This window comes from Podarcis tiliguerta, assembly GCF_965153285.1.
Source record: "Podarcis tiliguerta genome assembly, chromosome: 10".
In the NCBI taxonomy this organism is placed as follows: domain Eukaryota; kingdom Metazoa; phylum Chordata; class Lepidosauria; order Squamata; family Lacertidae; genus Podarcis; species Podarcis tiliguerta.
In genome coordinates, this window is record NC_139543.1 from 44,302,816 (window position 1) to 44,330,358 (window position 27,543).

At 41.6% G+C, this 27,543-nt stretch overlaps 1 protein-coding gene across 1 annotated transcript in view; it reads right to left on the reverse strand.

Moving 5' to 3' along the window:
• Positions 1–5,736: 5,736 nt before the first annotated feature.
• The window catches only part of FAM83F (family with sequence similarity 83 member F), a 29,493-nt gene continuing 7,686 nt past the window's right edge, over positions 5,737–27,543 (reverse strand). The window contains exons 2-5 of the mRNA XM_083400457.1: positions 21,261–21,428; positions 19,017–19,138; positions 17,769–18,475; positions 5,737–12,252 (exon numbers count right to left, since the gene is read on the reverse strand). Of these exons, the coding sequence (XP_083256583.1) occupies positions 12,188–12,252; positions 17,769–18,475; positions 19,017–19,138; positions 21,261–21,428 (1,062 nt within the window). The 3' untranslated portion in view covers positions 5,737–12,187. The remainder of the gene's footprint in view (positions 12,253–17,768; positions 18,476–19,016; positions 19,139–21,260; positions 21,429–27,543) is intronic.

A 27,543-nucleotide genomic window follows, 5' to 3' on the forward strand; every position in this document is an offset into this window, starting at 1 on the left:
GGGCTATGGGGCTTCAGATTTATTCAAATATATTTCTGGAATAAAGAAATGTTTGAAAGCATGCATAGGGCACTCAGGGGATGCCAGCTGAATTGTCATAACGAACACCTGGAGAAGAATAAACAAAACACAGGGTAATTACTAGATACCAGTAGAGCTGGAGCTTCCTTTTCCCTTTTGAGGTCCTATTGAACATTGTTGGCACACATTAATTAATGTATCATTCATTCGCTCTGCTAAAGGACCTGTTAAATACCAGTGACATTTTCCTTTTCATTGTTGGTGGCAGACATTAGCCAATTTGTATCTAACATGCTGTAAAACAGGGGCCAGCAAACTTTTTCAGCAGGGGGCCGGTCCACTGTCCCTCAGACCTTGAAGGGGGCCGGATTATATTTTTTTTGGGGGGGGGGGAAATGAACAAATTTTTATGCGCCACAAATAACCCAGAAATGCATTTTAAATAAAGGGACACATTCTACTCACGTAAAAACACGCTGATTCCCGGACCGTCCGTGGGCCAGATGTAGAAGGCGTTTGGGCCAGATCCAGTCCCCAGGCCTTAGTTTACCTACCCATGCTGTAAAAAGTCCCTGGTTGTAAATATTTATTTATATCCATGTTTTTAATAAACAATTATGCATACATTTTAATATTACGGCCTCGGCCCAGTATACCTGAAGGAGCGTCTCCACCACCATCATTCTGCCCGAACATTGAGGTCCAGTGCCAAGGGCCTTCTGGCAGTTCCTTCACTGCGAGAAGCCACGTTATAGGGAACCAGGCAGAGGGCCTTCTCGGTGGTGGCACCCGCCCTGTGGAACGCACTCCCATCAGATGTCAAAGAGATAAACAACTACCTGACATTTAGAAGACATCTGAAGGCAGCCCTGTTCAGAGAAGTTTTTAATGTGTGACATTTTAATGTATTTTTAATCTTTGTTGGAAGCCGCCCAGAGTGGCTGGGGAAACCCAGCCAGGTAGGCAGGGTACAAATAATAAATTATTATTATTATATTACGTGTCATAGTTATTTCCCCCCTTCACAATTTTGTAATAAATGTTGTACCTTATACATTATGGTATTTGTACTGTATATTCCACCAACCGTATGCTTAGGAGCATTTCACTGTTCATTCCCGATGGTTTCATCTATATTTTTGTCCCAAGAAAGAAAGAAAGAAAGAAAGAAAGAAAGAAAGCTCATCACCAAATCATTTAATAAATGATAATAATACTGCAAGGGGCAGTTCCACAGGTGATACGTCTCTCCACACACACTTTCAGTGGGTAGAACAGGAAGCTCTGTGTCAACAGCTCTGTGAGCAAAAGCTGGTGGAGTTGTTCAAGGGTGGACCACCCTACTCCCCTGGTGTTATGGTTTGGGGATGTGGATTGTGCTGCATCCCCTTCTGGGCAACATTCACAGCAGCATATACCCATGGTAGGAGAGGCTAGAGGCAAAAGTGGGCAGAGCAATGAATGCACAGTTTACCTTCTTACAGTAGACTAATGTCTACACACACACCTCTCCTATCCTCCAGACAGACAAGCAAGGAGCATTATCAGAGTTGAAGGGCATAGTCCAGGCAGGCAAAAGCACTTATGTGAAGCAGGGCCGGTGAGGAGTGAGATCTGGGGAGTGTGTGTGTGTGTGTGTGTGTGTGAGAGAGAGAGAGAGAGAGAGAGAGAGAGAGAGAGAGGTGGGGACTGGAGAGTGTTCTGAGGGTGAGAGACATTCACAATGGCAGGAAGAATTAGGCTGGACTCATCAGCTTGGCTCTAGTATGTAAGAAAAAAGCTCTGAGAAAAGAAAAGCGTTAGGGCAGAGGTTTTCAACCTTTTTGAGTCCATGGCTCCCTTGACCACCACATTCTACAGCCCTCCCTGTGGAAAAACGCACCCCAAGCCTCAGAAGCCCAGTTATGTTACCCCTTGCCTGCAGAGCTGGCAGCCCCTCACTCCTCCCTGTGTTCCCACAGCTTCCTCTTCTCTCTCCTCTCCTTGGCAGTCCTCCAGCAGATTTAGGGCAGCCGATAGGTTCTGCCACACTAGGTGCAGAGCTTAGGGGTGCTGTAGGGTGTCACATTTATGATATAGTGAATTGAGGAGAATAGAAGGTGAGGGGCATGACAAATTTTGGCTTTGCACAGGGTGCCGCTAAAATTTGAAAGACCAAAGTCCGCCCCTGAAATCGTATTTAAAGTTTAGATCAGAAATCAAGTAACTATTGTGGAAAGATGTATTCTTAATTGCCTACGTAAGTCTGAACATGTCCCCACTCTCAATGTTGTTTCATTAACTTTGCTGTTAAAGGGACCCCTGACAATTAAGTCCAGTCGCGAATGATTCTGGGGTTGCGGCGCTCATCTTGCTTTAAAGGCTGAGGAAGCCGGCGTTTGTCCGCTTCCGCAGACAGTTTTTCCGGGTCAAGTGGCCAGCATGACTATCGCAAGCCCAAGTGGCACAGTGGTTTTAACCCACAGCGCCATCCACATCCCATTTGCTGTTACTTTTCGTTAAAGGTGAAGAAAATGCATTGCCTCCTTTAGCCACTGTGTGTCACTATTATACTAGTAGATAGTTGTTCCACTAGGCAAGTAATTACTACTGAATTCACTGGAGATTACTTATAAGTAGACAAGTCCAAGACTACACCGTGAGTCTGTTCAGTGTGCTCATTTTATTTATTTACTAGCATTTAAAAACCATTTAAGATTTTGAACAGCCATTTTCTAAACCGCTTAATATTTTAAAAATAATTTCTTACAGCACCTTTCAACAATGCCATTCTTCTGTCTACGTAAGACAAACAAGTAATTTCTGTACAAAAGAATAATAAATGGACACAAGTCAAACAAAGTCCACAATTAAAGGATGATGTTTCAGTTTCCCACCTCTTTTCAGGATTCAGTTTCAGTTTCTTGTCCCACATCCAGCCCACCACTGCCTGCAAACACTGGTCTAGCACCTCAGCGACCTCTTCCGATTCAGAGGGAACAAGGAGGTTTCCGCTACTGTTGGTGTGTGTGTGTGTGTTGTTATTTTAATGTAATTTGTATTTGTTTTTTAATTGTGTTATTTTTTATAACTCTCCCTGGGACCTTTTGGTGAAAAGTTGGCTAGACATACAAGTAATACATCCATAAATTGGCATCATCCACACAGTGGCATGTCTTTAAATTCCATGCTTTGGGAAAGACAGAAAAACCATTCTCATACCACAAGCTGTAATGGCTGAAGGATTCAAAGACTGCTGAAAGACAAAAAGGAGGGGCAATGAAATGGGGGGATATCTTCATGCCAGTGGCTCTTAGGATAAATTGGCATGGGGGGGGGGTTGAGGTCTCAGACCCACCTGTGGATCTCTTTCCTTGTGGAGCTAACCCCTCCTCTGCCCCCTATCTCAGAAGAATTAATTGAAGGGTGGGATATTAATACTCTAAATAAATAAATTCATCTCACTACTAATTAACTATGCTATAGAGTTCCTAAACATTAGCGATAAGAATGCAGTGTTATTTATATACAAATTTGAGCCCTGTTCCAAGTTATGGCCCCTGCAACAAGAAAATGCATGCAAGCTTTTGTACGAGAGAGAAAATATGCTCCCATGTATGCAACTGCATGTTATCTTTATTCAAGAACTTTATTTAAGTCCATTTAAAAATAGAAAGCAAGAATATATTTTGGCCAAACTTCGCCATTTAAAGTTTGGAAAAGTCCAGAAAAAAAAAACATCCAGCCTTTCTTCCTAGAAATCCTGTGATTTGTCGAAGTGCTCCTTAGCTTGGATTCATTTCCCTTGCTCTGCATTTATTAGTCTGCTCCTATCTTGAAGACATAAAAAGCAGACACTTTGGTAAGCTGAAGGAGGGAAACAGTCATTTTCTTTCACTGCTTCAGCTATCAGGGCTTCTATATACTGAGTAATTCAGTCAATGTTATTTGTAACTTTCTGACAGGGCAAGAGAGCGGGGAATAGACTTCTGAGAAATACAAATGGTTGAATCATTTACAGATTGGCAGAAAATGTACTGAGGAGAATAATGGCACTGGGGAAAAGTAATGGACAAGATGACCCCCATGCTTTCCCCTCTCCTATGATTGTTGCAGTTATCCCTCAGCGCACTAAGGCAGAGCCATCTTCCCATTCTTTCAAGCAGCAGTACAATGTCGGCAATGTCCATGCTGAATCAGAACTGATCTTTCTGTACAAATGCAGCATACTTAACAAGACAGCTAAGAGTGATCACATTTTAAGACTTGCTCCCCCCCCCCCCAACCTCTGCCTTTCAATTGCAAGTGCTCAGTGCAAGTATTGTTGGCAGATGGGAGAGAGTTCCTGGCAGGTTGGAGATAACAAAGTGCTTGTTTCTCTTGAATTCAAGAGCGTGTCAAATATTTTAACAGCTAAGCCAATATTTTTTGAAGACTGGGCAATTTTCTTGTCAAAGATATAGGAAAGTATATATACCCTCCATGAAGATAAAAATCTCTATTCATGTAGAAAGCCTCAAATAAGTCTCCCCCCCCCCCAAAAGCTTGCCTATCCTTTTTGATGGTAGCCTTAGGACATGGGTAGGCAACCTAAGGCCCGTGGGCCGGATGCGGCCCACTCGCCTTCTAAATCCGGTCCGCAGACGGTCTGGGAATCAGCGTGTTTTTACATGAGTAGAATGTGTCCTTTTATTTAAAATGCATCTCTGGGTTATTTGTGGGCCCTGCTTGGTGTTTTTACATGAGGTTAGTTGTGGAGCATAGGAATTCATTCATTCCCCCCCAAAAGAAATATAGTCCGGGGCCCCCCCCAAGGTCTGAGGGACAGTGGACCGGCCCTCTGGTGAAAAAGTTTGCTGACCCCTGTGCCTAGGACAATTTCAGGCAGGTCCCAGTGCTGTAAAAATTGTTGTATTTTGCCTGGAGATCTTCGGATAAGATAGATCTAAATACTAATACCAATAATGAATGCCTTTGGGCGTGTGCAGATTACTTCCCTAGAGAGGGTGGTGGTCTTCAATGCCCATTTATTTTATTTTAAATAACCTCTATGTTGCACTCTCATTTTACATCCTCTTCTCTGAAAAGCAGAAAGATAAAACAGAGCTAAAAATTATCCTGGAAATTAAGGCAGGCTAAACAACTAGTAAGGGCACCTTTCTATAATATGTACTTCCTTAGTAATGTGAAATTCCCTTTATTATCTCCCCCTGTATCTTAGTTAGTTTTGTTTTCCTTGTGATTAAAGGTTGATTGTAAAAAATAAAAGCCAATGCAGAGCAGCCTTACTATTGTCCACAATGGCAGTCATATGGGGTGCGGTGCATGAGGGCCCACAATCTTGAGGCCCCTTCCCAAACTCAAAAATCTTATTAAGTTATAATATACAATAATCCTGACATATGTAGTAGTTATATAATTACTTTGGTTTTGTTTTTTTCTTTCATAGAAATATGCCGTGTCAATTAGTATTATGTATAATGAAGTATGGATACTTAACTTTAGTCAGTTTAATCAGCTGCTAATCCCCAGCCACTGCCTGGCCTCTCAAGAGTTTCCCTCGAGGGCTGATGCCCTTTCTTGATTTCTTTGTAAGCAGAGCTGTGTATCGCTCACCAAAATACCTATCTTTCCAGAGGTGCCCCACATTGTTCGCCCGTAATTCATTACAAAACTAGAGAGAGAGAATTGATCACAATCAGTTAGATGATACCATGCCAATAAACACAAGGCTACTTATAACAGTTTTGAATTTATTTGTTGTATAAAATGCATTTGTTATGACAGTAAGGCACATGTACACACCAAACAAGTATGTTTACGCGCAACAATATGGCATATTGTCAAAAGGCTGCCCACCAAACCTGGGTCTGCTGTTGCCAGCAACAGCCAGTGTAGACTATTCTAGTCCATATAGCTACAAGGCACGATCAACTCAGGCACTGCGAGCCCAAAAAAGGGAAAGAGGTTAAAGAACTACAGATCCCTTCCTTATCCCATGGAAAGTGAACAACACTGCTGCTTTGCAATGTGCTCAGTCTATTCCACCAAGGAAGGATATAAGAAGGGGGCAGGGATTGTTATCCAATGGCACTTCAAATAAAGTTTCCCTGAGCAAAAGCCACAACTCAATGAATTAATGCTGGGAATGCAACATGCTGGATCATGGTGGGCTTCTTTTGAGGAGTCATGTACACCAGACCTTCACAAATATCAAAGTTTCAAGCCTGGAATGTTCCTCTACCACCACATACACACTTATTTTCACTGCAGAAAAGTGCTTCTAGAGCCAGCAGAGGATGTGAAGTTGTCATGATCTGACCTATGGTGCAGGCTGAGGGCTTGCTTGTGGCAAACCACGCTTGTTTTTCATGCCTCCAACCTGGTGCTACAGTCCCACAGCAAGAAGCGCCGCAAGTGTTCTGTGCAGACCTGATGTACCCTGAGGCTTACGTTTTCCTTTCCCGTACTTTGCTAGCAAGGGAGATGCCCCATACATCCATTGCCACATTATTTCTCAAGTGCTGACACATGATAAATGGCACTGGCCAAAATAAATCATAATTATTTCCATCACCACCACCGTTGCCCATCCCTGGTCTCACGGAAGCTGCCAGCACCATTTTAATGTGTCAATAAATTTCTACATGCTCCAAAGACCTGAACTTCACACTAGAAAGTCAAAAGTAAATCCAAGCTTTCAACACAAGCAAAAAAAAGTTTCAGCTGATGCTGTCAAGGCAGAAAATTGGTATTAAAGACTACTAGGGCATAAGAGAACAAGTGTCGCGAAAGTTAAACAAAACCCATAGTGTAGAAAGGAATGTTAAAAAGCTAAACACTGTGTAATAAGATCTGAGATTAAATGCCGTAGCTTAGGCACAGAGAAACCAATTTCAAGATCCACTAAAGATCCATTCTAGGAAGAGGTTCAAGATTAAGGCACTCAAGAGCAGATTCTGAAGTGGGGGGAGGGGAGGACTAGTAAAGCATATTTTCATGTTGAATCTGCACAGTTGGAATTGCTCTAGTGTACAGCCCTCTTTCCACATGACATTTTTCCTTCATGTAGATAATCTCAGTGTAAGAAAAAGGTGAACCTAGGCTGCAGCACAACTATTTTACTGAGGCTTGTAAACAATGTGTGCAGGTTTGTGCATTCATAACAGACCACACTGCACCCCAGAAATTAACCTACAAATCTGCTTTATACCGTCAAAACTATTGATCCACCTATGTCTATATCCAATTAATTAGACGTGTCCTTCCATAGATATTGGCTGCACTAGTATTCCTCCCCCCCTATAGAAAGGCAGCTGATAATCCATATTCTTTTTTCATGTTGTATATGAAGTGGACCAAGAGGTTTTATAATCAGGGAAGCACTCAGTAATTTTATATGTGAGCACAGGGTTAAATTCAATAGCTGAAAGTCAGCTGAAAGATTTCCTTTTAAGCCTAGCCTTAATGGGAAATATGCAGCAAATAATTTCTGGATAACTAGGAAGTATTGAAGACCTTTAAAAATATTGATGAAAATTACTCAGAAGATGGGTATACAATAAGTCGACAGGCTATGAGATGAATCTTCTAATAAACTCCTGAGATCAGTTTTTAATCAAAATCTGTTCATCATGGAAAACAGAAAGTTTCAAGGGACTGAAGAAAAGTGGTGAATTTTCAAAGACATTATTTTAGAATTATGACCAGATCCACTTATCTTCAATCCTGTGCAATATAATGAAATAAATTCCAAATATACACAACACTTTTAGTATAAGCTACAGAAGAAGTATGCTGCACAAATAAAATAACTAAACATCATTTGCATAACATTCACATGGGTGAGTTAGGCCAATTCAGTTCCACTATGCTACCAGATTACAGGGAGTAACTAGAACGAATGGGTCCTAAGATGTTTATAAGATGATCATCAATTAATTGCAAACTCTCACTGAAATCTTGATCTCTTTTATGCCCTCTTAAATCACACCAACCTAAATGGAACTTAGGTGCGTATTATTACGTGTAGATTTATAACCTGCATATATCAAAGCCTCAGCAATGACAAGGTCTGCTTGCTAGCATAATATAGATCAGCTTCAGACGTCATTAAAAACTTCACCAAGTAGATGTTCTGTGCTCTCACCAAGTCAGCCAGACCCTCCTTCCCTCTCTCACACAGAGAGAATTGCTCCATGAATTCACACTATTTGTTCCTCTAGCCAAGTATTGTCCAGTCCACTCTGACTGACAGCACCTCCACAATTTCTCAGGCAGAGGTCTATCTCATCACTTGCTACCGAAGATCCTTTTAACTGGTGATGCCAGAGAATGAAATTGAGACCTTCTGGGTGCAAAGCCCAACACCATGTCACAATCCCTTCCCAAAAGTTCATGGTGGGTGTTATGACTCGGGCAGAGTGACCCAACTAAACCACCCTAGAATAGAATACCTGATGACAGGCTACTTTGTTCACCCCAGGCATAGTTTAGTTGACTTAGTGTTAAGGAGAACTTTGAAACACATCTCTGGTAGAATGTGTTCAGAAATGGTTATCCCAAAATGCAATTTGTGTAGCATTGGGGTTTTTTGTGCAATATGTGCTTGTACATCTTCCTCATGAAAGTTCTAGTTCCCAATACCGCTGTCAAAGTGCAAACTCCTTGTGTAGATCTGATTGTCGGAGAATTTAATTGCAGTCGAAGCTTTCCATAAAGAAGGGTGTGCACATATGACCATAACCTGAGTGGTAAACCCATTATCAAAACACACTCATGTTTTTATTAAAATATACTAACTTATCTTCTGGGTCAAGTTCAGAGGAAACCATTAGCGTTTGCAGCAAAAGCACAGTACTAATTGGCCCTAAACAGGTATCATCACTAACTCATCTCCCCCTCCCCCAAAACAATTTGCCAATGTTTACACACACATTGATCATGGGGTGAATGAATGTACACATGCTTATGTACATGCAGCAATTTCAAAGTTTAAAAATGTACATTTTAAAATGGTGGACATGGGAACCAAGATCTGACTATTGAAGCGGTAGCTATGTAGTGCCAACCAGATGGTTTATTAGATTTATATACCACCCTTCATCATAAGATCACAGGGTGGTTCACAGTTGATGTTGGATTCCAACTCCCACCAGCTCCAGCCAACATGTCTAATCAGTGATGCTGGGAGGGGAATCCAACATTTGAAGGGCACTGGGTTGACTAACGCTGGACTATTAGATCAGAAATTGATTTCAAATAGGGGAAACTGGGCTTCAGCAGTCAAATAGAAACAATTCAGGCCTTGTTTGCATGCATATCTGTATGCACCTAAGCATATTTTGAATTGCTTTGCAATGCAATGGGCATTACTATCATTCTAAAGTACAATTCCAGTACCACATCAATTCTAATTTCATCTGGGTGTTAAAACATTCAGACACATCATTCAGTCCCTTCAAATTATCTGTGGCTTTAGAAAAACATGATGTTCAAGATTTAGTTTCATTTCATTTTGTGGTTTCTGCATTTCAACAACAACAAAAGTATCATCACATTTAAAAATACATACCCACAATCATGAAACACTTTTGAAATCAAGTGGCTTTTTAAGATCATGAACAAATACAAGAGCCACAAAAAAAGTATCTGGGGATAGATGGAAACAATTCATGGGACTTATTCTAAAAACAAAAACAAAACCTACTTGGATTTATAGTTTTTGGAATGCATGATTGAGCCCTGTAAAAACTTGCAAGTGCACATGGAATTAAAATATAGAATTAGTTTTTAAAAATAAATTACCTTTTAAATATAAATTTGCCCGGATGTTTTAATATGTACATATTCTTCAATTGGAGCTACTCCAGATCAAAACAGACTACCTTTTTCAAGGGATTCAAGGCAGTTTTGACACAAGTGAACTGCTTATGTTCAGCAGAGTGAAGGCAGAGGCTGTGACTATTACAACAATGGTTGCATTGATATATTTTTGAAGTACAATCATCCCACTTGGAAGTTAAATGTACTGCGTGCATATACCACGTCTGGCTGAAAGTTGGCCATCTGAATATAGATGGAGAAGTGGGTGAATACCATTGCGGTTTTAATACACTGTTCATCTCCATGGAATCCAGTTTAACTAGCCATGTGTACAGAGGAAGGGAAATCGCTGTAATGAACAGCTTCCAGGCAGAGTACAGCACATGCCCCGCATACCATTAAATCAATGTTAAACAGCACTAATAAATAGATGGTTGGCTAGGCATGAGCTCCCCCACCCGTAACCCCTCAACCATCCAAACGTAATCCAATTTCTAGAAGACCCCTTGCTATAAAAGCTGACACAGCAGGCAATTCGACAGCACAGTGTGTGTGACATTTTCTCTTGGACGTATTTCTTACTGAACATTCTCAAACAGAGCTAGCATGTGTGTTAAACAAGGCAAACTCTGCACCTCACTCTCTGATGATTAGTATTCTGTAACAGACAGGCTGGATACAAAAAGGCAGACAGCCTCTGGTAGGGCTTGAAAGCTACTGTTTCAGGCAGCATAAAGCCATAGACTGACTATAGGACAGCTGTCTGGAAAACAAATGTCCGTATATTGAATTAATCCACTGGGCTTGTATAAAGTAGTGTGACTCTGCACTAACAACCTTGACTTTTTAAGCGCTGGAATAAGGAACTGAATTAGGTACTTTTAATCATTTGTCATTATAAATCTGGACAAAAGTAACAAGATGCAAGGGAAGATTAAATGATTTCATTTATACCAATCTTGTTACTCTTATCAGTGCTTCTTTTAAGTTGTGTTTTTTTAATAGAGATCATGTAGAATCTCACCTGCACACCTTAATAAGCATCACCTGACATTATGACCCATGCTTTCATCCAAATAACCATTACAGGGCATAAAATTTGCTTAAATGTCAAGTTCTATATGGAATGAAGAGGAATTGGATATCAATTTCACTGACTCTTTCTGCATTGCCTAGAGGAATCTCAATAGATTTCTGAAGAGGAGCAACAAACACGTACAGAAATCCTTAGGCCACCCCTCCCCCAATGGAAATCAGGAGTCATCAGAGGAAGTGGGGGCAGCCCATATAATTTAGTGCATTTCTATAAGTGTGCAAGTCCCATTAGATTAATGATGGGCAGGGGGACACGTTACCTCCTGGGCAACTTTCCAGAGGCCACATGTCACTGGTGGGCTCAGCAACGAATGTTAATTTTACGTTTGTTACAGCAGGCTTCAAGGACATATCATTCCAACCAGACAAAAACACTCAAGGAGGGGGGAAAGCAGGTCTGGCAGGGGGTGTGGCTGGTGAAGGGGTCTGGCCCAGATGGAGAGGCCTGAAGGGTTGCATATGGGCCATGAACCTGAGGTTCTGAACTAGTGCCACTGTACAATATACATGCAGCTCCCGGGTCCTTAGCACAACTGTTTTAGTCCAGGTAGGGAGTTGTGCAGCTCAGCAGAAGGAAGCAGGAGCATAGGCCCAACTCTGTGCCATAGCCGGGAGCATGAGCCCCCCAGACCTTCTCTAGCAATTCCACAGCCCCTTCTTGTCTTTGTCACTGCCAGCACCGGTGCCACATGGTGGCTATCCATACATCAGGATTACAGAAAAGGTTATGGGAGGTGCAGAAGATCTAGTAAATGTTAAAGGTGTGCAGATGATTGGAGATGTTCGGATGTTTGAGAAATGCTGCCTCAGACATACAAAATCCCCAGCTTTGACCATCTTCTCTGGATTCTACCTTTTAACTCTGATTTGCGTTTCTGACTCACAAAATCAACAGCAGTACGGTACAATTATCAACAATATAACCGTGTTCTTCTTAAGTCTGTAACCAAATTTAAGAAGCAACACATAGAAATAGAAAGCACCCCTACATGTATGTCAGCACAGATTTAAACTCCAAACTCCACTTATCACTGTTATTTAATTCATGCTGCTACCTCTCCACATAGGAATCTTCCATGTCATGTGTTTTACTCTGCATGTGCACTTTAGCTGGATGTACCAGCTCCGACCTTTGACAGTAGAGTGTTGATACAGACCATTGTGACGAACTTGGGACTGTAGGTTTGAAATCAGCCCACAGCTGTATATTCCACAGCCACACTTGTCTTTTTGGCTTCTCGGTTTTCCCGTCGCTGTTCTCCTCAGATCATGACACCACACAGTTGGACTGTTTGGCTCTGTCCCCTGAAGGGGAACTTGGTCTCATTCTTTCTGTATCAGAAAAACAAAATGAACCAAATGTTTCTAATGAAAAGATTTCAAGTGTGCTTTTAAAAAAGAAAATTCACACATTCAGGCATACCTTCTCACTTTTCCTTTTCCCTTCTGCAACTCATGATCCCCACCTACAGCCCCAGGAAACATATTCCAGAAATGTTTCCATAGTGAAGGCATTTTTCAAACTATTTCGATTGTTTATTCCCAATTAATTTACAAATTTCGTTATGGCACAAAATATGGTCTTTTCAGCTTATTAACAGAGGTGCAGATACCATCAAGGCACCATGTTTAATTACTAATACTTTTATAGACTTGTATGCATTTGAACAGTTCTTGTAAATAAAGCAGAACTTCAGTATTTAAGCATCATATTATATATACAGTTATCAAATGAAGGCCATTGAGAAGGCCAATTCATTTTTTTCAGGATTATTAGACGCAACATTAACAAAACCTTTTTTAAAATGCATCTTGTTCAAAGTAAAATTATTTAGATAATTGCAAACTACATTAAGGGTAGTTAAGAAGAATGAGGTAATCACCTCAGGCAGCAGATGCTAAGGGTGAAAGTAGCCTCTCTTGGCTTTCCCACCTAGCTTCCCCCTGCCATTCTCATCCTCTTTAGCTGGTGCCCTCGAAAAGCAGTCCCCAGTCCCCGTCCCCCCCGTGTGCCACAGACAATACCAGTGAGAATCCCCTAACTGGGTGAGTAGGCAGAAAGGCAACCAGTCCAGGAAGCGCTCTCCACCAGGCATTGCATGCGCAGACATGTACCACTTTGTTCATGTGACTTATATTTAGACATTATTTACTTGAATAGTCCGCTGTAAAATTACTAGTTGATAGGTACCAGGACACTGGTCCACGTTCAAAACTTAAGCTTTAGATTCAGCCCTGGTCCTCCATACACACTATATCAACCTGCCCATTTGGCACCTGAGTTGAGCTGTTCTTTTTGTGCTCTAATTGCTACAATCTAAAACTTTTTTCACTGCATACACAGAATGAAAAATTTCAACATACAGAAAGCTTAATAACCTTCACTTTGGATTATATACCTATCCAGGCCTCTGTTATTTTCTAGTTTTATCACTAGGGGTTGCTGCATGCCCTCTGGTCAACTTTAATAAAATGTTACAAATGATAAATGATTTTTTTCTCTGCTGTGAATTAAAACACAATGTTTGAATCTGTGCATGTCTTGTGTTATGCAGATTTCAACGCAAAAGAAACAGACTGCCCATCTCCAAGAAGGGTCTCAAAATGTATTAAGCTGAAATGTAAATAAACTTTCTGTGTTATAATTCATACTCCAGTTAAAAAAAAAAAGGGGGGGGTGCTTCTGACCATCGCTTCCATGCTAAAATGGCAGAAACCTCAAGATATCCAACCAGAGTTTCCTCATCTTCCTATTTCCTTTCTTCAACAGCTGGGAACCTCCCCATGCATATTCCAATTGGGGAAACTCTAGTTACTGTGAGTGATAACCATTCAGTGTTAAAAGACAGTACCTGAATACCTAGAAATATTATTAGCACAGCTTATGCCCTGTTACCCAATTTCCCATCTTCTCAAATACCATCCAGGTCTGGTGGCCAGCTTAATGTTTTATACATGATATGTGGCTGGCTTCTCACTATAGCTTGCTATATGCCATAGGTCTTTCAGGCTGCCATAGATTGTGGTTCGAGGACCCCCGACCCCCGTGAGGTGGAAATAAACACACAAGGACAAAGTGCTTTCTTGCACTGGCTGCAAGTATAAAACATTTATGCAGAGGCAAGTGGAGCAAATTCTGAACTGTGGTGATTAGTAGTTTCGACAGCCTTAAGTGGGTTCCTTCCTACTGAAGTATCTGAAATTGTTGGGCTTAGTGTATATTGTATTTTGAGACAACTTCACATACTGTATCACCTCTGGGATTCCAATTATTGAATTGTATTGCTCTGATGAATTGGTTGTTTGCTTTATTTATATACTGCGGTGTTAGTGATTGCAATGCTTGTTTTTTAAGTGCTACTGTGAATATTGTGAGCTGCTTTGAGCTCAACATTTGTTGTTGGAAAAGCAGAATACAAATATTAAACCAAAGTCTCTAATCCAGGGGTAGGAAAGCTCAGGCCTGGAGGGCAAGTGTGGCTGGAATGGGTACTTGAACTGTGACTGTGCCTCTTGTTTGCCTGGAAAGATTGTGAGATGTGGAGGGGGGGCGTGTATAGAAACTTCTGACTACTGCACAGCTCTCCCCTCTTCCACAGTTTGTGCTGGTTCTGCAGCTCCTTCTATTTCATCCTACACAGCCACTGTTAGAGGATAGGCTAGACAGTGAACAGATTTAACTTCAGAGCAGGGGTAGCTAATCTTTTTTGGACTGAGGGCCACACTGACCCAGGGTCAACCCTAAGGGTCAAAATAGCCGTGGCAAGAACTGCCTTCCCAAGCACTACCATCAGCCATTCTACATTATTTGAAATCATTTCATCACCACTCATTGTTCTATATTCAGTAAAAAAAATTTTTTTTTACTCGACAAAGCAGCACCTGTGGAGACTATATGGAAGCAGGCAGCAAATCTTTTATTTAATTTTAAAAGAGTATTATTTAATTTTAATGGAAATTTCAGGGATATATGGGGCCCCCACAAAAAAACCTTCTGGCATCATGCCATCACAGCAGGAGACCCCCCTGGAGTCAACAATAATTATAAACTCATTTTTTAAAAAACAAATGACTCATTAGGAGTGTCATGATTAAAATGCATCTTGAAACATGGTTTTAGTAACTTGGCAACCCTAACAAGCAGACGCACTAGGGCCAACTTGTGTATTTGGTAACCTAGGAAGTTAATGCTGGCTAGACACATTTATGCTTATGATATATTCTTTCTTTATTACATATAATACTTTTTTAAAAATGTGTAAAACTTCTCAGATTCAATGCTATCTTTTCATTATTAGCAAAGCTGTGTTTGTAACCTAGTTTGAAGCTTAGCTTTTGTAAGATATTCAGTCTTGAAGCTGTGGTTACTTCTCAAGAACAATAGACAAGCTTTAGTAGTTGCTTGGAAACCACAGGCATGCATCAAGTTTGTGTGTGAATGGGTTTTGCTAACAGGAAGCATGAAGACAATCAAGTTGGGCCTGTGATGCAAGGGGGCAAAAAGCAGACTTTTGCTATTTTACTATGAGAAATTTTAGTACCCACGCAAATGGAGGATATTCCCATGCATATGGAGAGAACATTACTGTGACAATTCATACCTGAATCTTTGCAGAGAAGAATGTTTTCACAAGCCAATCAAATTTCTGGATTCTATGGGACAGAACTTTTGCTTCTCGAGATATATGACTACAGAATATCTTACTTTTATGGCTTTATCCACACTTACTTTTCCTATGCGCTTTCCAAGCACGGTGCATGTTTTAAAGCTCCAGCACACTTTTTATTGCTCCAGAGCTTTCCCTGCAAAAATACATTCTTCAAAGCTGAATTGGAGCAAAAAGCAATCTGCAGAAAACCCAAATTGTGGGGAAGGCTCCAGGGTGGGGTGGGGGGAAGGGGGGGTGTCCTGGGACACAGAGCTTTAAAGTGCAGACATGTGCCTGGAAAGACCAGGGCAAAAAGTAAGTGTGGATAAGCCCCCAATGCCAAGGCAGAGATTAACCAATTCACAAAAGGATTACAAATTGGGAAAGTATTGAATAGCAGAGATTTCAAAAGACAACATGTGATGGTGGCATTTTGTTTTCCTACCGTTCCTGTTTTTCCTATTTTTGAGGCTCCCTAGCCAGGATCCTCTTTTTGTGTACATATTTTTCTCCTCCTTTGTGTATTAAAATAGGGTAATTCATTCACTTCAATCTCTAGTCCTCCACTTCCCAGACATTTTCTTCACAGGGGAAGAAATGTCCCAAGCTGCGTAATCAGTATTTTAGGCAATAAAAGCTTTGAAAATTTTTTTGTCTGGTTATTTGTTTTTGTATTCCCTTGCAAAGGAATATGCCAGGTTGTGGGGTTTTGTTCAACTGGGTATCCTTGCATTCCTTGTGCAAAAAAAGATTCCCAAACTGAGTGTTTCAGGTCAAGCCTGATCAACTTGGCATACACAGCAAGGCTGTTGTTTAAACTTGACTAACCAGTTCCATCCCCAAACTGGCATACGATGGGGAGCGGGGGCAGTAGGAGACTCACAAAAATGTATTGAGGGACAGATGCTGCCCATGGGTTAGCCATGTCTGCTTTAGAGGAAGTAGTTAATAGCTACAGGACTTCGGTCATTAAAAGCTACAAAACTGACCATCAGTCAAATTGTTGCACTGCAACTTCCACCATCTCTGACCACTGGGCCTTATTGGTTGGAGCGGATGGAAACCGGAGTCCATCAACATCTGAAGGGCCACAGGTTAGTTCCCCCCCCCCCAAAGTTAAGAAGACTAAACAACTGCAAGCCATACTGTAGCCAGTAATTATAAACAAGAAAGAATTGTTGTAAGGGAATTCCAAAAGGCCTCATATAAAGATTCCACAAATGCTGGCTTAGTTTATTACAAGAGACCCTTTTAATGGTTGTTGCTAGCATTTCCCCCTCTAGAATGCACAGCGGGCTTAGGGGACAGGCAGGATACTGCCTCATTTATGCGAGGTTATGAAAAATGCAGAAAAAAAACACCACCTGGAGTCTCATTTTAACACTTGTTTCCTTCTCCAAACCACACTGCAAATGAGAGCTCCAGGGAAGGGAAGTGTGTTCTACTGGTGTTCTGTTCTTCAGAGGATAGGGACACATGGGGACACACACACACACACACACACACACACACACACGGTAGATGCTGAGTGGATCTGTCTGCTCTGACATGTCTCATTCCTAACCCCATGATAAAATATTTTGCTATTAACAAAACAAAGACGTCAGAATTTCACCCTTCACCCTTGCAGAGTGTAAGAAAGCAAATTAAATGTACCAAGGCGTCTCATAAAAGAGTCAAACAACATAAGAGGAGTCTATTTAAGCCTCAGCTGGTGCACCCGGGGGCGCATTTTGAATACAAATACCTTCCATGATTGTCAAAGCAACTTTCTTCCCAGTCATATAAAGGTAAGTGGCATGAGGCATCTCAGTTTTGCTAATAAACCTACATTACACTCACGCAACACAGAATGACAATCTGCTTCCTTCTTGGAATCAAAATACCTGATTCACGAACCTAATTTATGAAAGAGAGAGAAATGTGAATTTATCCCATTAGCCCCCTAAATTAAACTCATCTAGAAACAAAGCTATCAGATGAGGTTAGTGTCAGACTTCAGGATTATACTAATACTTGATATAGCTGCCCTCCTTTCACTCTGCCCATACATTGACTGGTCTATCACCCAGTATAGAAGTTTGGGGATCTGAAAGCAGAATAGAGAAGGGCAAGCTTTTCTGGAAAAAAAAATCCTGAAAGAGTAACTATTTTGTTGGTAAAAACAAAAAATAAAGAGTCTTCCCCAGGATTATTTACCTGAATTAGCCCCACTACTACGGACACTGACAGGGCGAGGGCTAGCCTGGCTTTCCTTTCCTGTCTTCACAACCACAAAGTCTTCAGCAATATCACTGGCAATAGAACTGGCATCAGCATTGAAGGGTGGTGGCCGCTTGGCCCGTCTGAAAAATCCACTGCCAAACCTCTTGACTGGTTTGGAACCAGCTTCCCCATTGGCTACATCATCCTTCCTGAGGTCACGGATGGACTCCCTGGATTTGGATTTGGATTTTAATAGGGAAAATAGTTTCTGAGGACTCCGGTTTCCTCTGTTCAGGTCCTCAAGTGGAGGCTCAATATCTGGCAGCACTTGCTCCACCGTGATAAGGTCATTCAGAAAAGTCTGTAGTCGCCTATTGGACTCACTTTCTTCTTCCTGTGCTTCTTGAGTCCCTTGTGACTCGTGCCTCTGGCGGGAGGCCCAGCGCATCATCTCCCCTGGGGGAACTGCCACTACCAGTCCATACTTTGGGCTGATGGCCTTCCGGGCCACTGTAGAGGAGGAAAATCCCATTCTCCCGACACCTTGGCGGAAAGGGCATGGAAGGTTCAGCTCCTTGTAGAGGTTGACCTCCTCCGAAATAGCATAGAGTTCACGGAATTCGATATCAAACATCTCCACATGCTGCCCGGTCAAGTACAAGACCATGTTTCTGTCTATGTGGGATGAGGTCCATGTGAAACTATCAAACAAGAGATATTGTTGTTAAAGCACTGCAGTCAGAAACAGTTACCCTCTCACATCTAGGAAAACATGTCGCAGTAATCAGGAAGCATATTTATTATCCAAGTACATTTGTTAATTTGTAGACACACATAGCAGAGAAAGTACTGGGAAGATAGACAGGTGACAGTCAAACATTTTTGTCATTTCTGTGTATATTGTTTCTCTTACGTCCCTTCTTCCCCTCTTAATCCTGCTTCATATTGCTCACATACTTCTCTTCCTTTCTACCTTTGTTCTGTGTTTCTTACTCCTTCTACATCCCGCTTTGCCGTCATTCTTCCCAATCTTGTGCATTTTTACTTAGAAACATAGGCAACGTGAGAACAATTCTGGGCTAGATGAACCAAAGGTCTGACTTCATGTGTGAAACTAGGAACAAATGATTAAGCTAAGTTACGAAAGGATTAGGACACGTTTTGTGTCCCAGTTATCAGAGGGAAAGTTACAAGCGTAGCTATATATGTAAAAGGAACGTCCACCCTGAATTAGCAACTGACCTGTATGATCCAGTAAGAACTTTTTCACCATCCACCATCAGGAAGCGTGTAGCCAAGTTGCCTTGGATCTTCCCTGATGGCATGTAGAACCCAGCTCCAGTCACACAACGCACACGGATATTCTGACAGAAAGAAAAAGCACAGTATTATTATTATTATTATTATTATTATTATTATTATTATTATCATATAGTACCCTTCATCTGAAGATCACAGAGCAGTTCACAACATACAAAGACAAAATGAGAACCCAAAATACATAATAAAATTAAAATAAACCAATAACCTCCCCTCCGACAAACACATGTAAAAGGTCATAGAATGTTAATCAGCCAAAGGCCTGGTTACAGATAAATGTTTTTGCCTGGAGCCTAAAGATATTTTATGAAGTCACATTCCACAACAAGGGAGCCACTGCGGAAAAAGCCTGTTCATGTGTTGCCACTCTCTGCTCTTTGTGGAGGAGCCACACAAAGAAGGGCCTCAGATGATGATTTCAGGGTCTGGGTAGGTTCATATGCCGAGAGTTGCCCCTTGGAGTGTTTTGGTCCTGAGCCCTTTAAGGTTTTATAGATCAAAACCAGCACTTTGAATTGGGTCCAGAAACTAATTGGCAGCCAGTGCAATTGGGGCAGGATTGGTAAAATAAGCTCAAACAATCTTGCCAAACAGTGAACAACCTGGCTGCCAAATTCTGCACCAGCTGAAGTTTCTTAACCGTCTTCAGAAAGAAAGAAAGAAAGAAAAAGAAAGAAAGAAAGAAAGAAAGAAAGGTAAACTTATTTCAGCCTTGAAAAGTAGTTGTCTGGTGAAGAATAAGAACCTTCATGATTAGGAACACCCTAATTTAGGGAAGGTTCTTTGCACCTGAAAAAAAGTGGTGATGATTATCAACAATAATAATTTCCATAGTATGCTGAATATAAAAAGTGCTTGACAGTTCTTACTTCATTCCTCTGAACAGCTCTGCAAAAGTAGACAATGGACATTCAAATGTAACAGTTGGGGGAACAGAGGATCAGAGACCATGCATTGCAAAAGGCTGACCAGATCTATAAAGGTGAAAGTCCGTGAACAAAGATGCTATTCAGTCTTAGAAGAAAGCAAGAGCACCTCTTCATGCAATAAAACTTGTGGGAATCTACAGAGAATGTTTAAACTGAAGAAAGAAAGAATCCGCACCCCTTTTTTTTTGCAGAGAGAATGAAGCAAATACCAGAGCATTACAGAGCACTGCAGCTAAGGCAGCAATGCTGAGAAAATTATTCAGAAGCAAGGGCCAGTGATAATAAATCCTGATGCACATATGGACCTCCATCTTTCTTTTCATACAAAATTGCTGGGAACCACACTCTGCCATCATCTAGCAATGTTCCCAGCACTATTGTGAAACAATTTTAGAAGCAACTGGCAGCTGCTGCTGAGTATAGAAGCTTGCCTTTCTTTCATGTTAAAAAGGAAAGGAAAAGGTGGAAAGGCTGCCTCATAAAGTGGTACTCCACTATCTGAAAACGTTGCAACCTTTGCTCGAGTCCCATTAAGATTACAACAATTCACCCTGCATCTTCACTGGAGGACAAAGGTTCCAGCGAAGGTGGAGAAGTGACTTGTGCTCAACCCTGCTTACAATGTAAGTCACGTAACAATTCTATAATAAGTTAAAGGGTCTGTGACCATACAATAAATCACTGACTGATTCCATAATAAATAAATAAGTAATAATTCATGAACAACAAGATGTACATAAAGTCATGAAATGTGAAACAACCACACAAAAAGACTGCTCATTAATAGTTCCTCATCATCATGGAAAAGTGACACGTGGGGAAGTACAGGCTTCTGTCCTGGGCCCGTTGTTATTGAGCATCTTTATAAATGACTTGGATGAAGGAATTGAAGGGATGCTCATCCAATTTGCCGATGACACCAAACTGGGAGGGATGGCTAATTCCACAGAAGGCAGAATTGGGATTCAATATGACCTTAACAGTTGGAGAAACTAATAATGAATCCCAATAGGGACAAATGCAAGGTTTTACATTTAAGACAGGAAGAACCAACTGCACAAAGAGAAGATGGAGGGGACACCTGGCTAGGTGATCAGTGGCAACAGAAGGTGAAGAAAGAATCAAGTCCTCTATCAATACAATAATTCTTCAATCTACTCAAAATTTATATTAAAACTGTGCTTTGATACCTCTCAGCTAGGATTCTCATTAATCACAGTGCACATCATCAGCTCACCCGGATATAGAAATCACTCAGCTCCATGCCTTTGCACATTTCCAGGAAAAATTTAGAGCCTTCTTCGTCCAAGATTATATAAACGGGGATCCGACGCTTGTATGATGCATCTACGATATCTCGGAAGATGTCCCTGTCAGTGAACTGGTCCATGACTACTGCAATGATCTGGCCACGAACAGAAAGAGAACAAGCAGTTATTTTAAAAAGCAATACTGCAATAAGGCAGAGATTTCTGTCCTTATGCCACCAGGGCTTATCACATACACCCATGACATGCTACAAGCTATGAAAAACATATGCTTCAACATATTCAGGAGTACATTATTTGACAGTGTGGTTTTTACTGCCTGAACAGACAAGAAAGCTTGTTAGTTCTTGTTCAGAGCCACCCTAGGGTTTTCATTGAGTGTTCCATGTTGAGTAGTGCCTGAAAAACACTGTATTTGCTCTCATCTAACTGCATGACCTGACTTCTCACAATGATTTGACCCGTTTTCTGGAAGTGACGTAACCACCCACTCCCAAAAACCCAATCTAGTATTCACCCACCTGATAGGAATCATAGTCAACCCCCAATGCAGGATTTAATCAAAATATCCCCCCTTTTTTAACAGTCCTCACCCTCTCAATGAGGTGGAATGTTACAATTGATCATTTTAGCAGTTGATGGTAATAATGAGCTCCACCAATGCAGGTGTTCATAACTGAGTGGTAGAGCACATGCTTGGGCATGTAGAAGATCCCAAGTTCAATTCCTAGGATTAGGTAGTATGTAATGCGAAAGAACTTGGACTGAGAGCCACTACTCATCAAAGCAAACAATACTGGGCTAGATGGACAGATAGTCTGAACTTCCTGTGGAGGCCTCAAAAATGAATACCACTGGTTCCATATTGCAGTGGAAAGAGATTTTAAAGTATGCCCCCCAAAAGGGTTTTTAAATTGCTTCTTTCCTATCTTTGGATAGTGATACATAACATTAAGAGGATTCTTATACAAGTTCTATATACATGTGTGCATAGGTCCCGTGGAATTCAGTGTGACTTATACCCAAGCGTAGTGCTCACTTGTTTTTCAGATAGACCACACTATTTTTGGATTAGTAATACTTATTTGAATGAGCATCTATTTTGCTATATTGGCCCTTCCTTAATATCTAAAATACATTGTGCAGGTTTGTGTTACAAAAACTGTTTGAACTCAAATACTAGCAACACTACTTATTAGTCCTGCTTTGGGGCAGATTGCCATTAGCTGCGTTCTCCTTCTAAATTAGAGGCATTTTCTTTGGAAGTCTTGCCTGTGCAAATCTTGCAGGGCTGCCAATCCTGATGGAGGTCAACTGGGTTCCAGAAAGGTTGGAACTTGTTAAATACTCCCCTTAATGAAGACAGGACTATACAAGCAGACTAGAGGGCCAGAAAGAACAAGTGAGAAACAGGGAGGTGCTCTACAGACCTAGAGGCCAATCTGCACTGCTACATACATTACCTGTTGAGGGTGTGCATTACCTTGGAACTTGGAAGCGTCATAGAGCCCAGACACTGCTTATTAAATAGGATCCCTCTTTCTTTGCTCTGGGGGTTTTGATGTATCCTGCATCACTGGATTCTTACAACAAAGGCCACCATCTCTTTTTATGTATTTGGGCGTAGGACTGAGAAACAATGTACTATTCTGCATCCATAGCTAAATTACTTAGCCTTTCTAGATTATGTGCAACTCTAACTAGAGCTTGGTGGTGGAACAGCACACATTTTGTAAAGGTGATGCCTCTCATAAGAGGTATAATAGAATCAGTATGTTTAACAGGATGGCAGATAATCTGGACGATAAATCAACAAAAGCAAATGGAGGAAGACAAATTTCAAATGAAAATAATCCAGCACTCCCTCTCTCAGCTTCCTCTTCACTGCAGAACTGTACCCTTCTGCAGCATGTTAGCACTATATCAGAGGGAACGGAATCCCAATTCTCCAAAACATTCTTTTGAAGGTTATCTGAATGGAGGTCTCTATCTCACCTGCCTGACTGTTTGTGGTGAGTTTATGGCAGCAGGTAAAAACAAGGCTTTCTTTTAGGATATTCAGATGTTATGGTATTCCTTAACATACCTCAATTCCCAAAAACAGCTCAGATTAAAAATTACTTGCATATGCCTACAAGTGTTGACCAAGTTATTTTATCTCCACAAACTCTGTGATGTAACATTTGTACTTAAGATAATCATAGGACTGTATTCCAACAATGCAAAACAGACTACTGTCCTATCCTCTCCAACCCCTCCCCGCTTCCTCAAAATCAGCTCAAGGACCCTCTAGAGCAGATTGGGGGAGAGGCATGGAAGGAGAGGAAGTGGAAGTCACATTGCATGAGTGAAACTCCGTATGCCCTTGCACAGAACTGGCTACAACCCATTGAGGTAGAAGAGATTCACAAGTTATCTAGCATAACCCCCCTGCCAATGAAGGAAATTCAATGCTACAACACCTCTGTTTAAAATTCCCTAACAAGGGAGAGAACACCTCTCTATGGCAATCTCTTCCACTAAAGGGCAGCTCAAACTCTTAAGGAAGTTCTTCCTAATGTTGAGTTAAAATTCCCTTGTAATTTGAACCTGCTGGCTCCTACCCTCTGGAGCAACAGAAAATGAATTTGAAGAAAGCTACCATATCACCTCTTAATCATCTCTTCTCCAGGCTAAACACACCCAACTCCTCCAAACTTTCCTCATAGGACTCGCGCTTTAACACAGATAATGGCAGCGAACATCTCAATGCTTCTAGAGGAGTAAAGAAGAGCCTTAGGATGTGGTAACATGAGCAGTTATTACAAAAGCTGATTGCTCTCTTAAACGCTGGGAGGAGCGCAGAAAGAAGAAATGCCATAGTACTCCTGCATCAGCACAACTGGACGCCTTCATCTGCCCCAGCTGTAACAAAACAGGTCTCTTCTGTATTAGTCTCTACAGCCAGAGCAGGCGCTGTAACTCTCCAACAGCTTGACCTCACTTCTGAAGGTGCACTCTTCCATTGTCTCACGAGACAAACAGATGCCAACCTATTAAGAAAGCCGATTACTCTCTTAAACGCAACCACCTTCAGACTGCTGGTTGGAGATTTTCCCGTTTTTTAAAGCCAGCAAAAAATCTTGAAATTATTAAAATGAACACACTGTAAACCAGTGTATCGGTGGCTGAAATATACAGTCTTGCAAAGCATTGCTATGGCTCAAGCAAGTATGATTACTCCAGTGGTAGATATTATATAGCACTGGGAGAGCAGGCGGCAGAAAGAGACAGAAACAATATGGGGATGGAAAGAGGGCTTGGTTTTCAAATGACAGGGTATATTCAGAGGAAAATATTAAGCCCCATTTCCAACAGAAGGCAAATTGAGAAGAGTTGGAAAAATTATGGAGTTGAAGGAAGGATGCAACCTTTCCTGGTATCCAAGTTGACTCTAGGCAATTCCCCAATGCTTTGCAAGTATTTCACTAAGGCTGTAATCTACAAATCATCCATTCTTAAAGCCATGAAAAATTTAGCTGCATCTGACATTCATGTAACATACATGTATACATCCTATACATTTTTTCGCCACTGGTCTGCTTCCCAGGAGACTTGTGTAGCCAAAAGGTCATGCATCAGATGAGCAGACCTGAGACTGAAAAATCTGAAGAGGAAACCTTTGAGTATACCGAGAGGTAATGTGTTCCATTTTAAAATTCCATAGCATCTATATAAAAACTCTTACTAAAGCCAACAATAAAACAGCATTCACAGAAGGTGGAAACAGACTCAGACATAATATTCCAGTCTCCATCCAGTGATCGCAGGTGGGGTTTACTTATGATAACAAGGCCTCCCCTAAAACCTGAAGTATAGCTGCCCACTGCAGTTCTACTGAAAGGGAGTTCCAAAGGCATGAAGCCAGTGCAGAAAAGGCAGAGCCAGCCCAAGACATTTTGGCACCTGAAGCAAATCACGAAATGGTGCCACCTCCTCCCAGTCAGGGAGAAAGGAGTACTAAGTGAAGATCTACATCAGGAACAAGGATGGAAGAAGACCAGCAGCACCTCCTATTGACCAACAGGCCACTGTAGAGGCAGCAGGGGGGCGGGCGCTGCTGAACAGATGACAGATCCAACCAGCAGCTGGAACGGGCAATACAGTCCTTGGAGGCTATAACTGCTGCCCCTGTGGATGCAGCTGCCTGAGGTGGTCGCCTCACATTACCTCATGGGTGGGCCAGCCCTGAAAAATGCCATCTCTCTTGTGAATGCCCACCTCACAGACCTCGAAAGCAGACACACCGAGAAATCCTCTGATTAAGATCTCAATGTGCAGTGTATATGTATATATGTATCTATGGCTACAAAGCAGATTTTTAAGATGCAATGGCACAGTTCATTGAAGGGAAATATGTCAGCGGTAAAGTACATGATTTGCATGTATGAGGTCCCACCTTCAACTCCTGGCACCTCTGGGTTGGGGAGGGAAAGTTTCTGGTCTCAAACCCTGGAGAGCTACTACCAATCAGTGCAGAGGAAACTGAGCCAGATAGACCACTTACGTGACATGGTAAGGCATCGCGAGTTTATTTTGATTACTAATGAAGTGGCAAGAGATACACAGAGGCTTCACTGAGCACCGGTTTAATAACACTAAACTTCATCAGTGCACAGTTAATGGAAAAGAACTAATTCCATGAACTTTACTTTGCATTTACTGGCTTCTGAAAATTTCTGAGGCATACTGTTTATTTTTGCATTAGCTGCAATAAATGAATTTCCATTCAGAGCGGAACTCTAGCCTTCTCAGTCTCAATTATAAGATCAGAGAAGGCCCCTGGAAGCATGCAGTGTCCTAGGGAAAGGCAAAGTAACTCCACTCTTCTGGCCAACAACAAGCATGAGAAACCAAAGTATGTCTGGCACAGCCTGCACTGACCCCAGTCCACTCTATAGACCCAGCAGAGACAAGCAAGAGTTAAAAGCACCTCACTTGTCTAAACAAGTATGGAACAATACTCTCAGGTCCTGACAATGAAAGCTCTCTGGAAATGCCTCCAATGACACTTGAGAAGGAAGCCAGGAAATCTGAACAAGGATCAAAATAATCAGAAGGCAGAGAGAAAGGTACTGAGAATTCCCAGCCCTGCTCTCCCTGTCATGTTCCAAGAGTGAGGAGGGAGCAAGGCCAAGCCAGCTTTGGGTTTGTTGGATCCTGAGACTCTCTTACTGCTGCCACACAATGGCATCAGGCCTCATCACACACCAGCCAGGAGCTGGTGCAGCAATTGGGTCCCGACCCCACCCTTTGCCATGGCCACAATGAGCGGCACGACTGCAGATGCAATGGTGGTCCCACCACTTTGCCCTTAGTTAATTAGTTAATAATACACTGTAGTCATGATCATGGTATATCCATTGCCAGGTTTGTACAAATTTAGATCCTGACATGGGTAACCAGCATGTTTTCTCTAATGACCTTTCAGGTTTGGATTAAATGGGCAATGATATTAATTAGCACCAGGCTTGTCTTTGCTTAAACCACTACAGTATTATCCAGTCTTTAGGAAAAAAGGGATATCTTAGGATCTTAGGATATTGTGTCATGGAAATCCTGTGAACTATGTTGCTTAATTAGTTATTATACAGAAACAGATCCCTTTCTATAGCTGATATGAAACCATACAGAGCTGATATGAAACCTTTCCCTGGCTGTCAACTGAGGTCCTTTCTCATCAGTCCCACTACTAAAAGAGATGACACTAGGTAATGAACTGCTTTTGAACAATCTGTTAAAGACATGACACAGGCACTGGTCTCTATATTGTACTTATAAAATTCCTTATTAATGTCTCTTTTGGGGCCCAGAGACAAAAGTTATGGTGGGAATCCAGTTGGGACATACAGAAGTTTGTAGTCTCAAACTCAATAGCCCTCTTTCAAGTTGGTACATGGTTAGTACCTTACTCAATGACAGCTCTCCTTTGTGCACCCAGGTACATATTCACTGTGTTGGAGGGGCTGCTGTGCAGTTGGCACATATAAGCACATGTGGGCTGGCTGATTTTTGGAATAAGGTGTTTGCTGAGATCTCTTTGATAACTAAACAAATTATTGCTCCATCTTTCCACCTGGCACTTTTGAACCTGTGTATGGAAACAGCAGGATTTGAAAAGCAAATAACTTATCTCTTAAGCCTGGGGCTCCACTGCCAAATACTGTAAGACCTCCAGTCTTACCCATTTGGATTGCTGGTACTCGAAGGTTT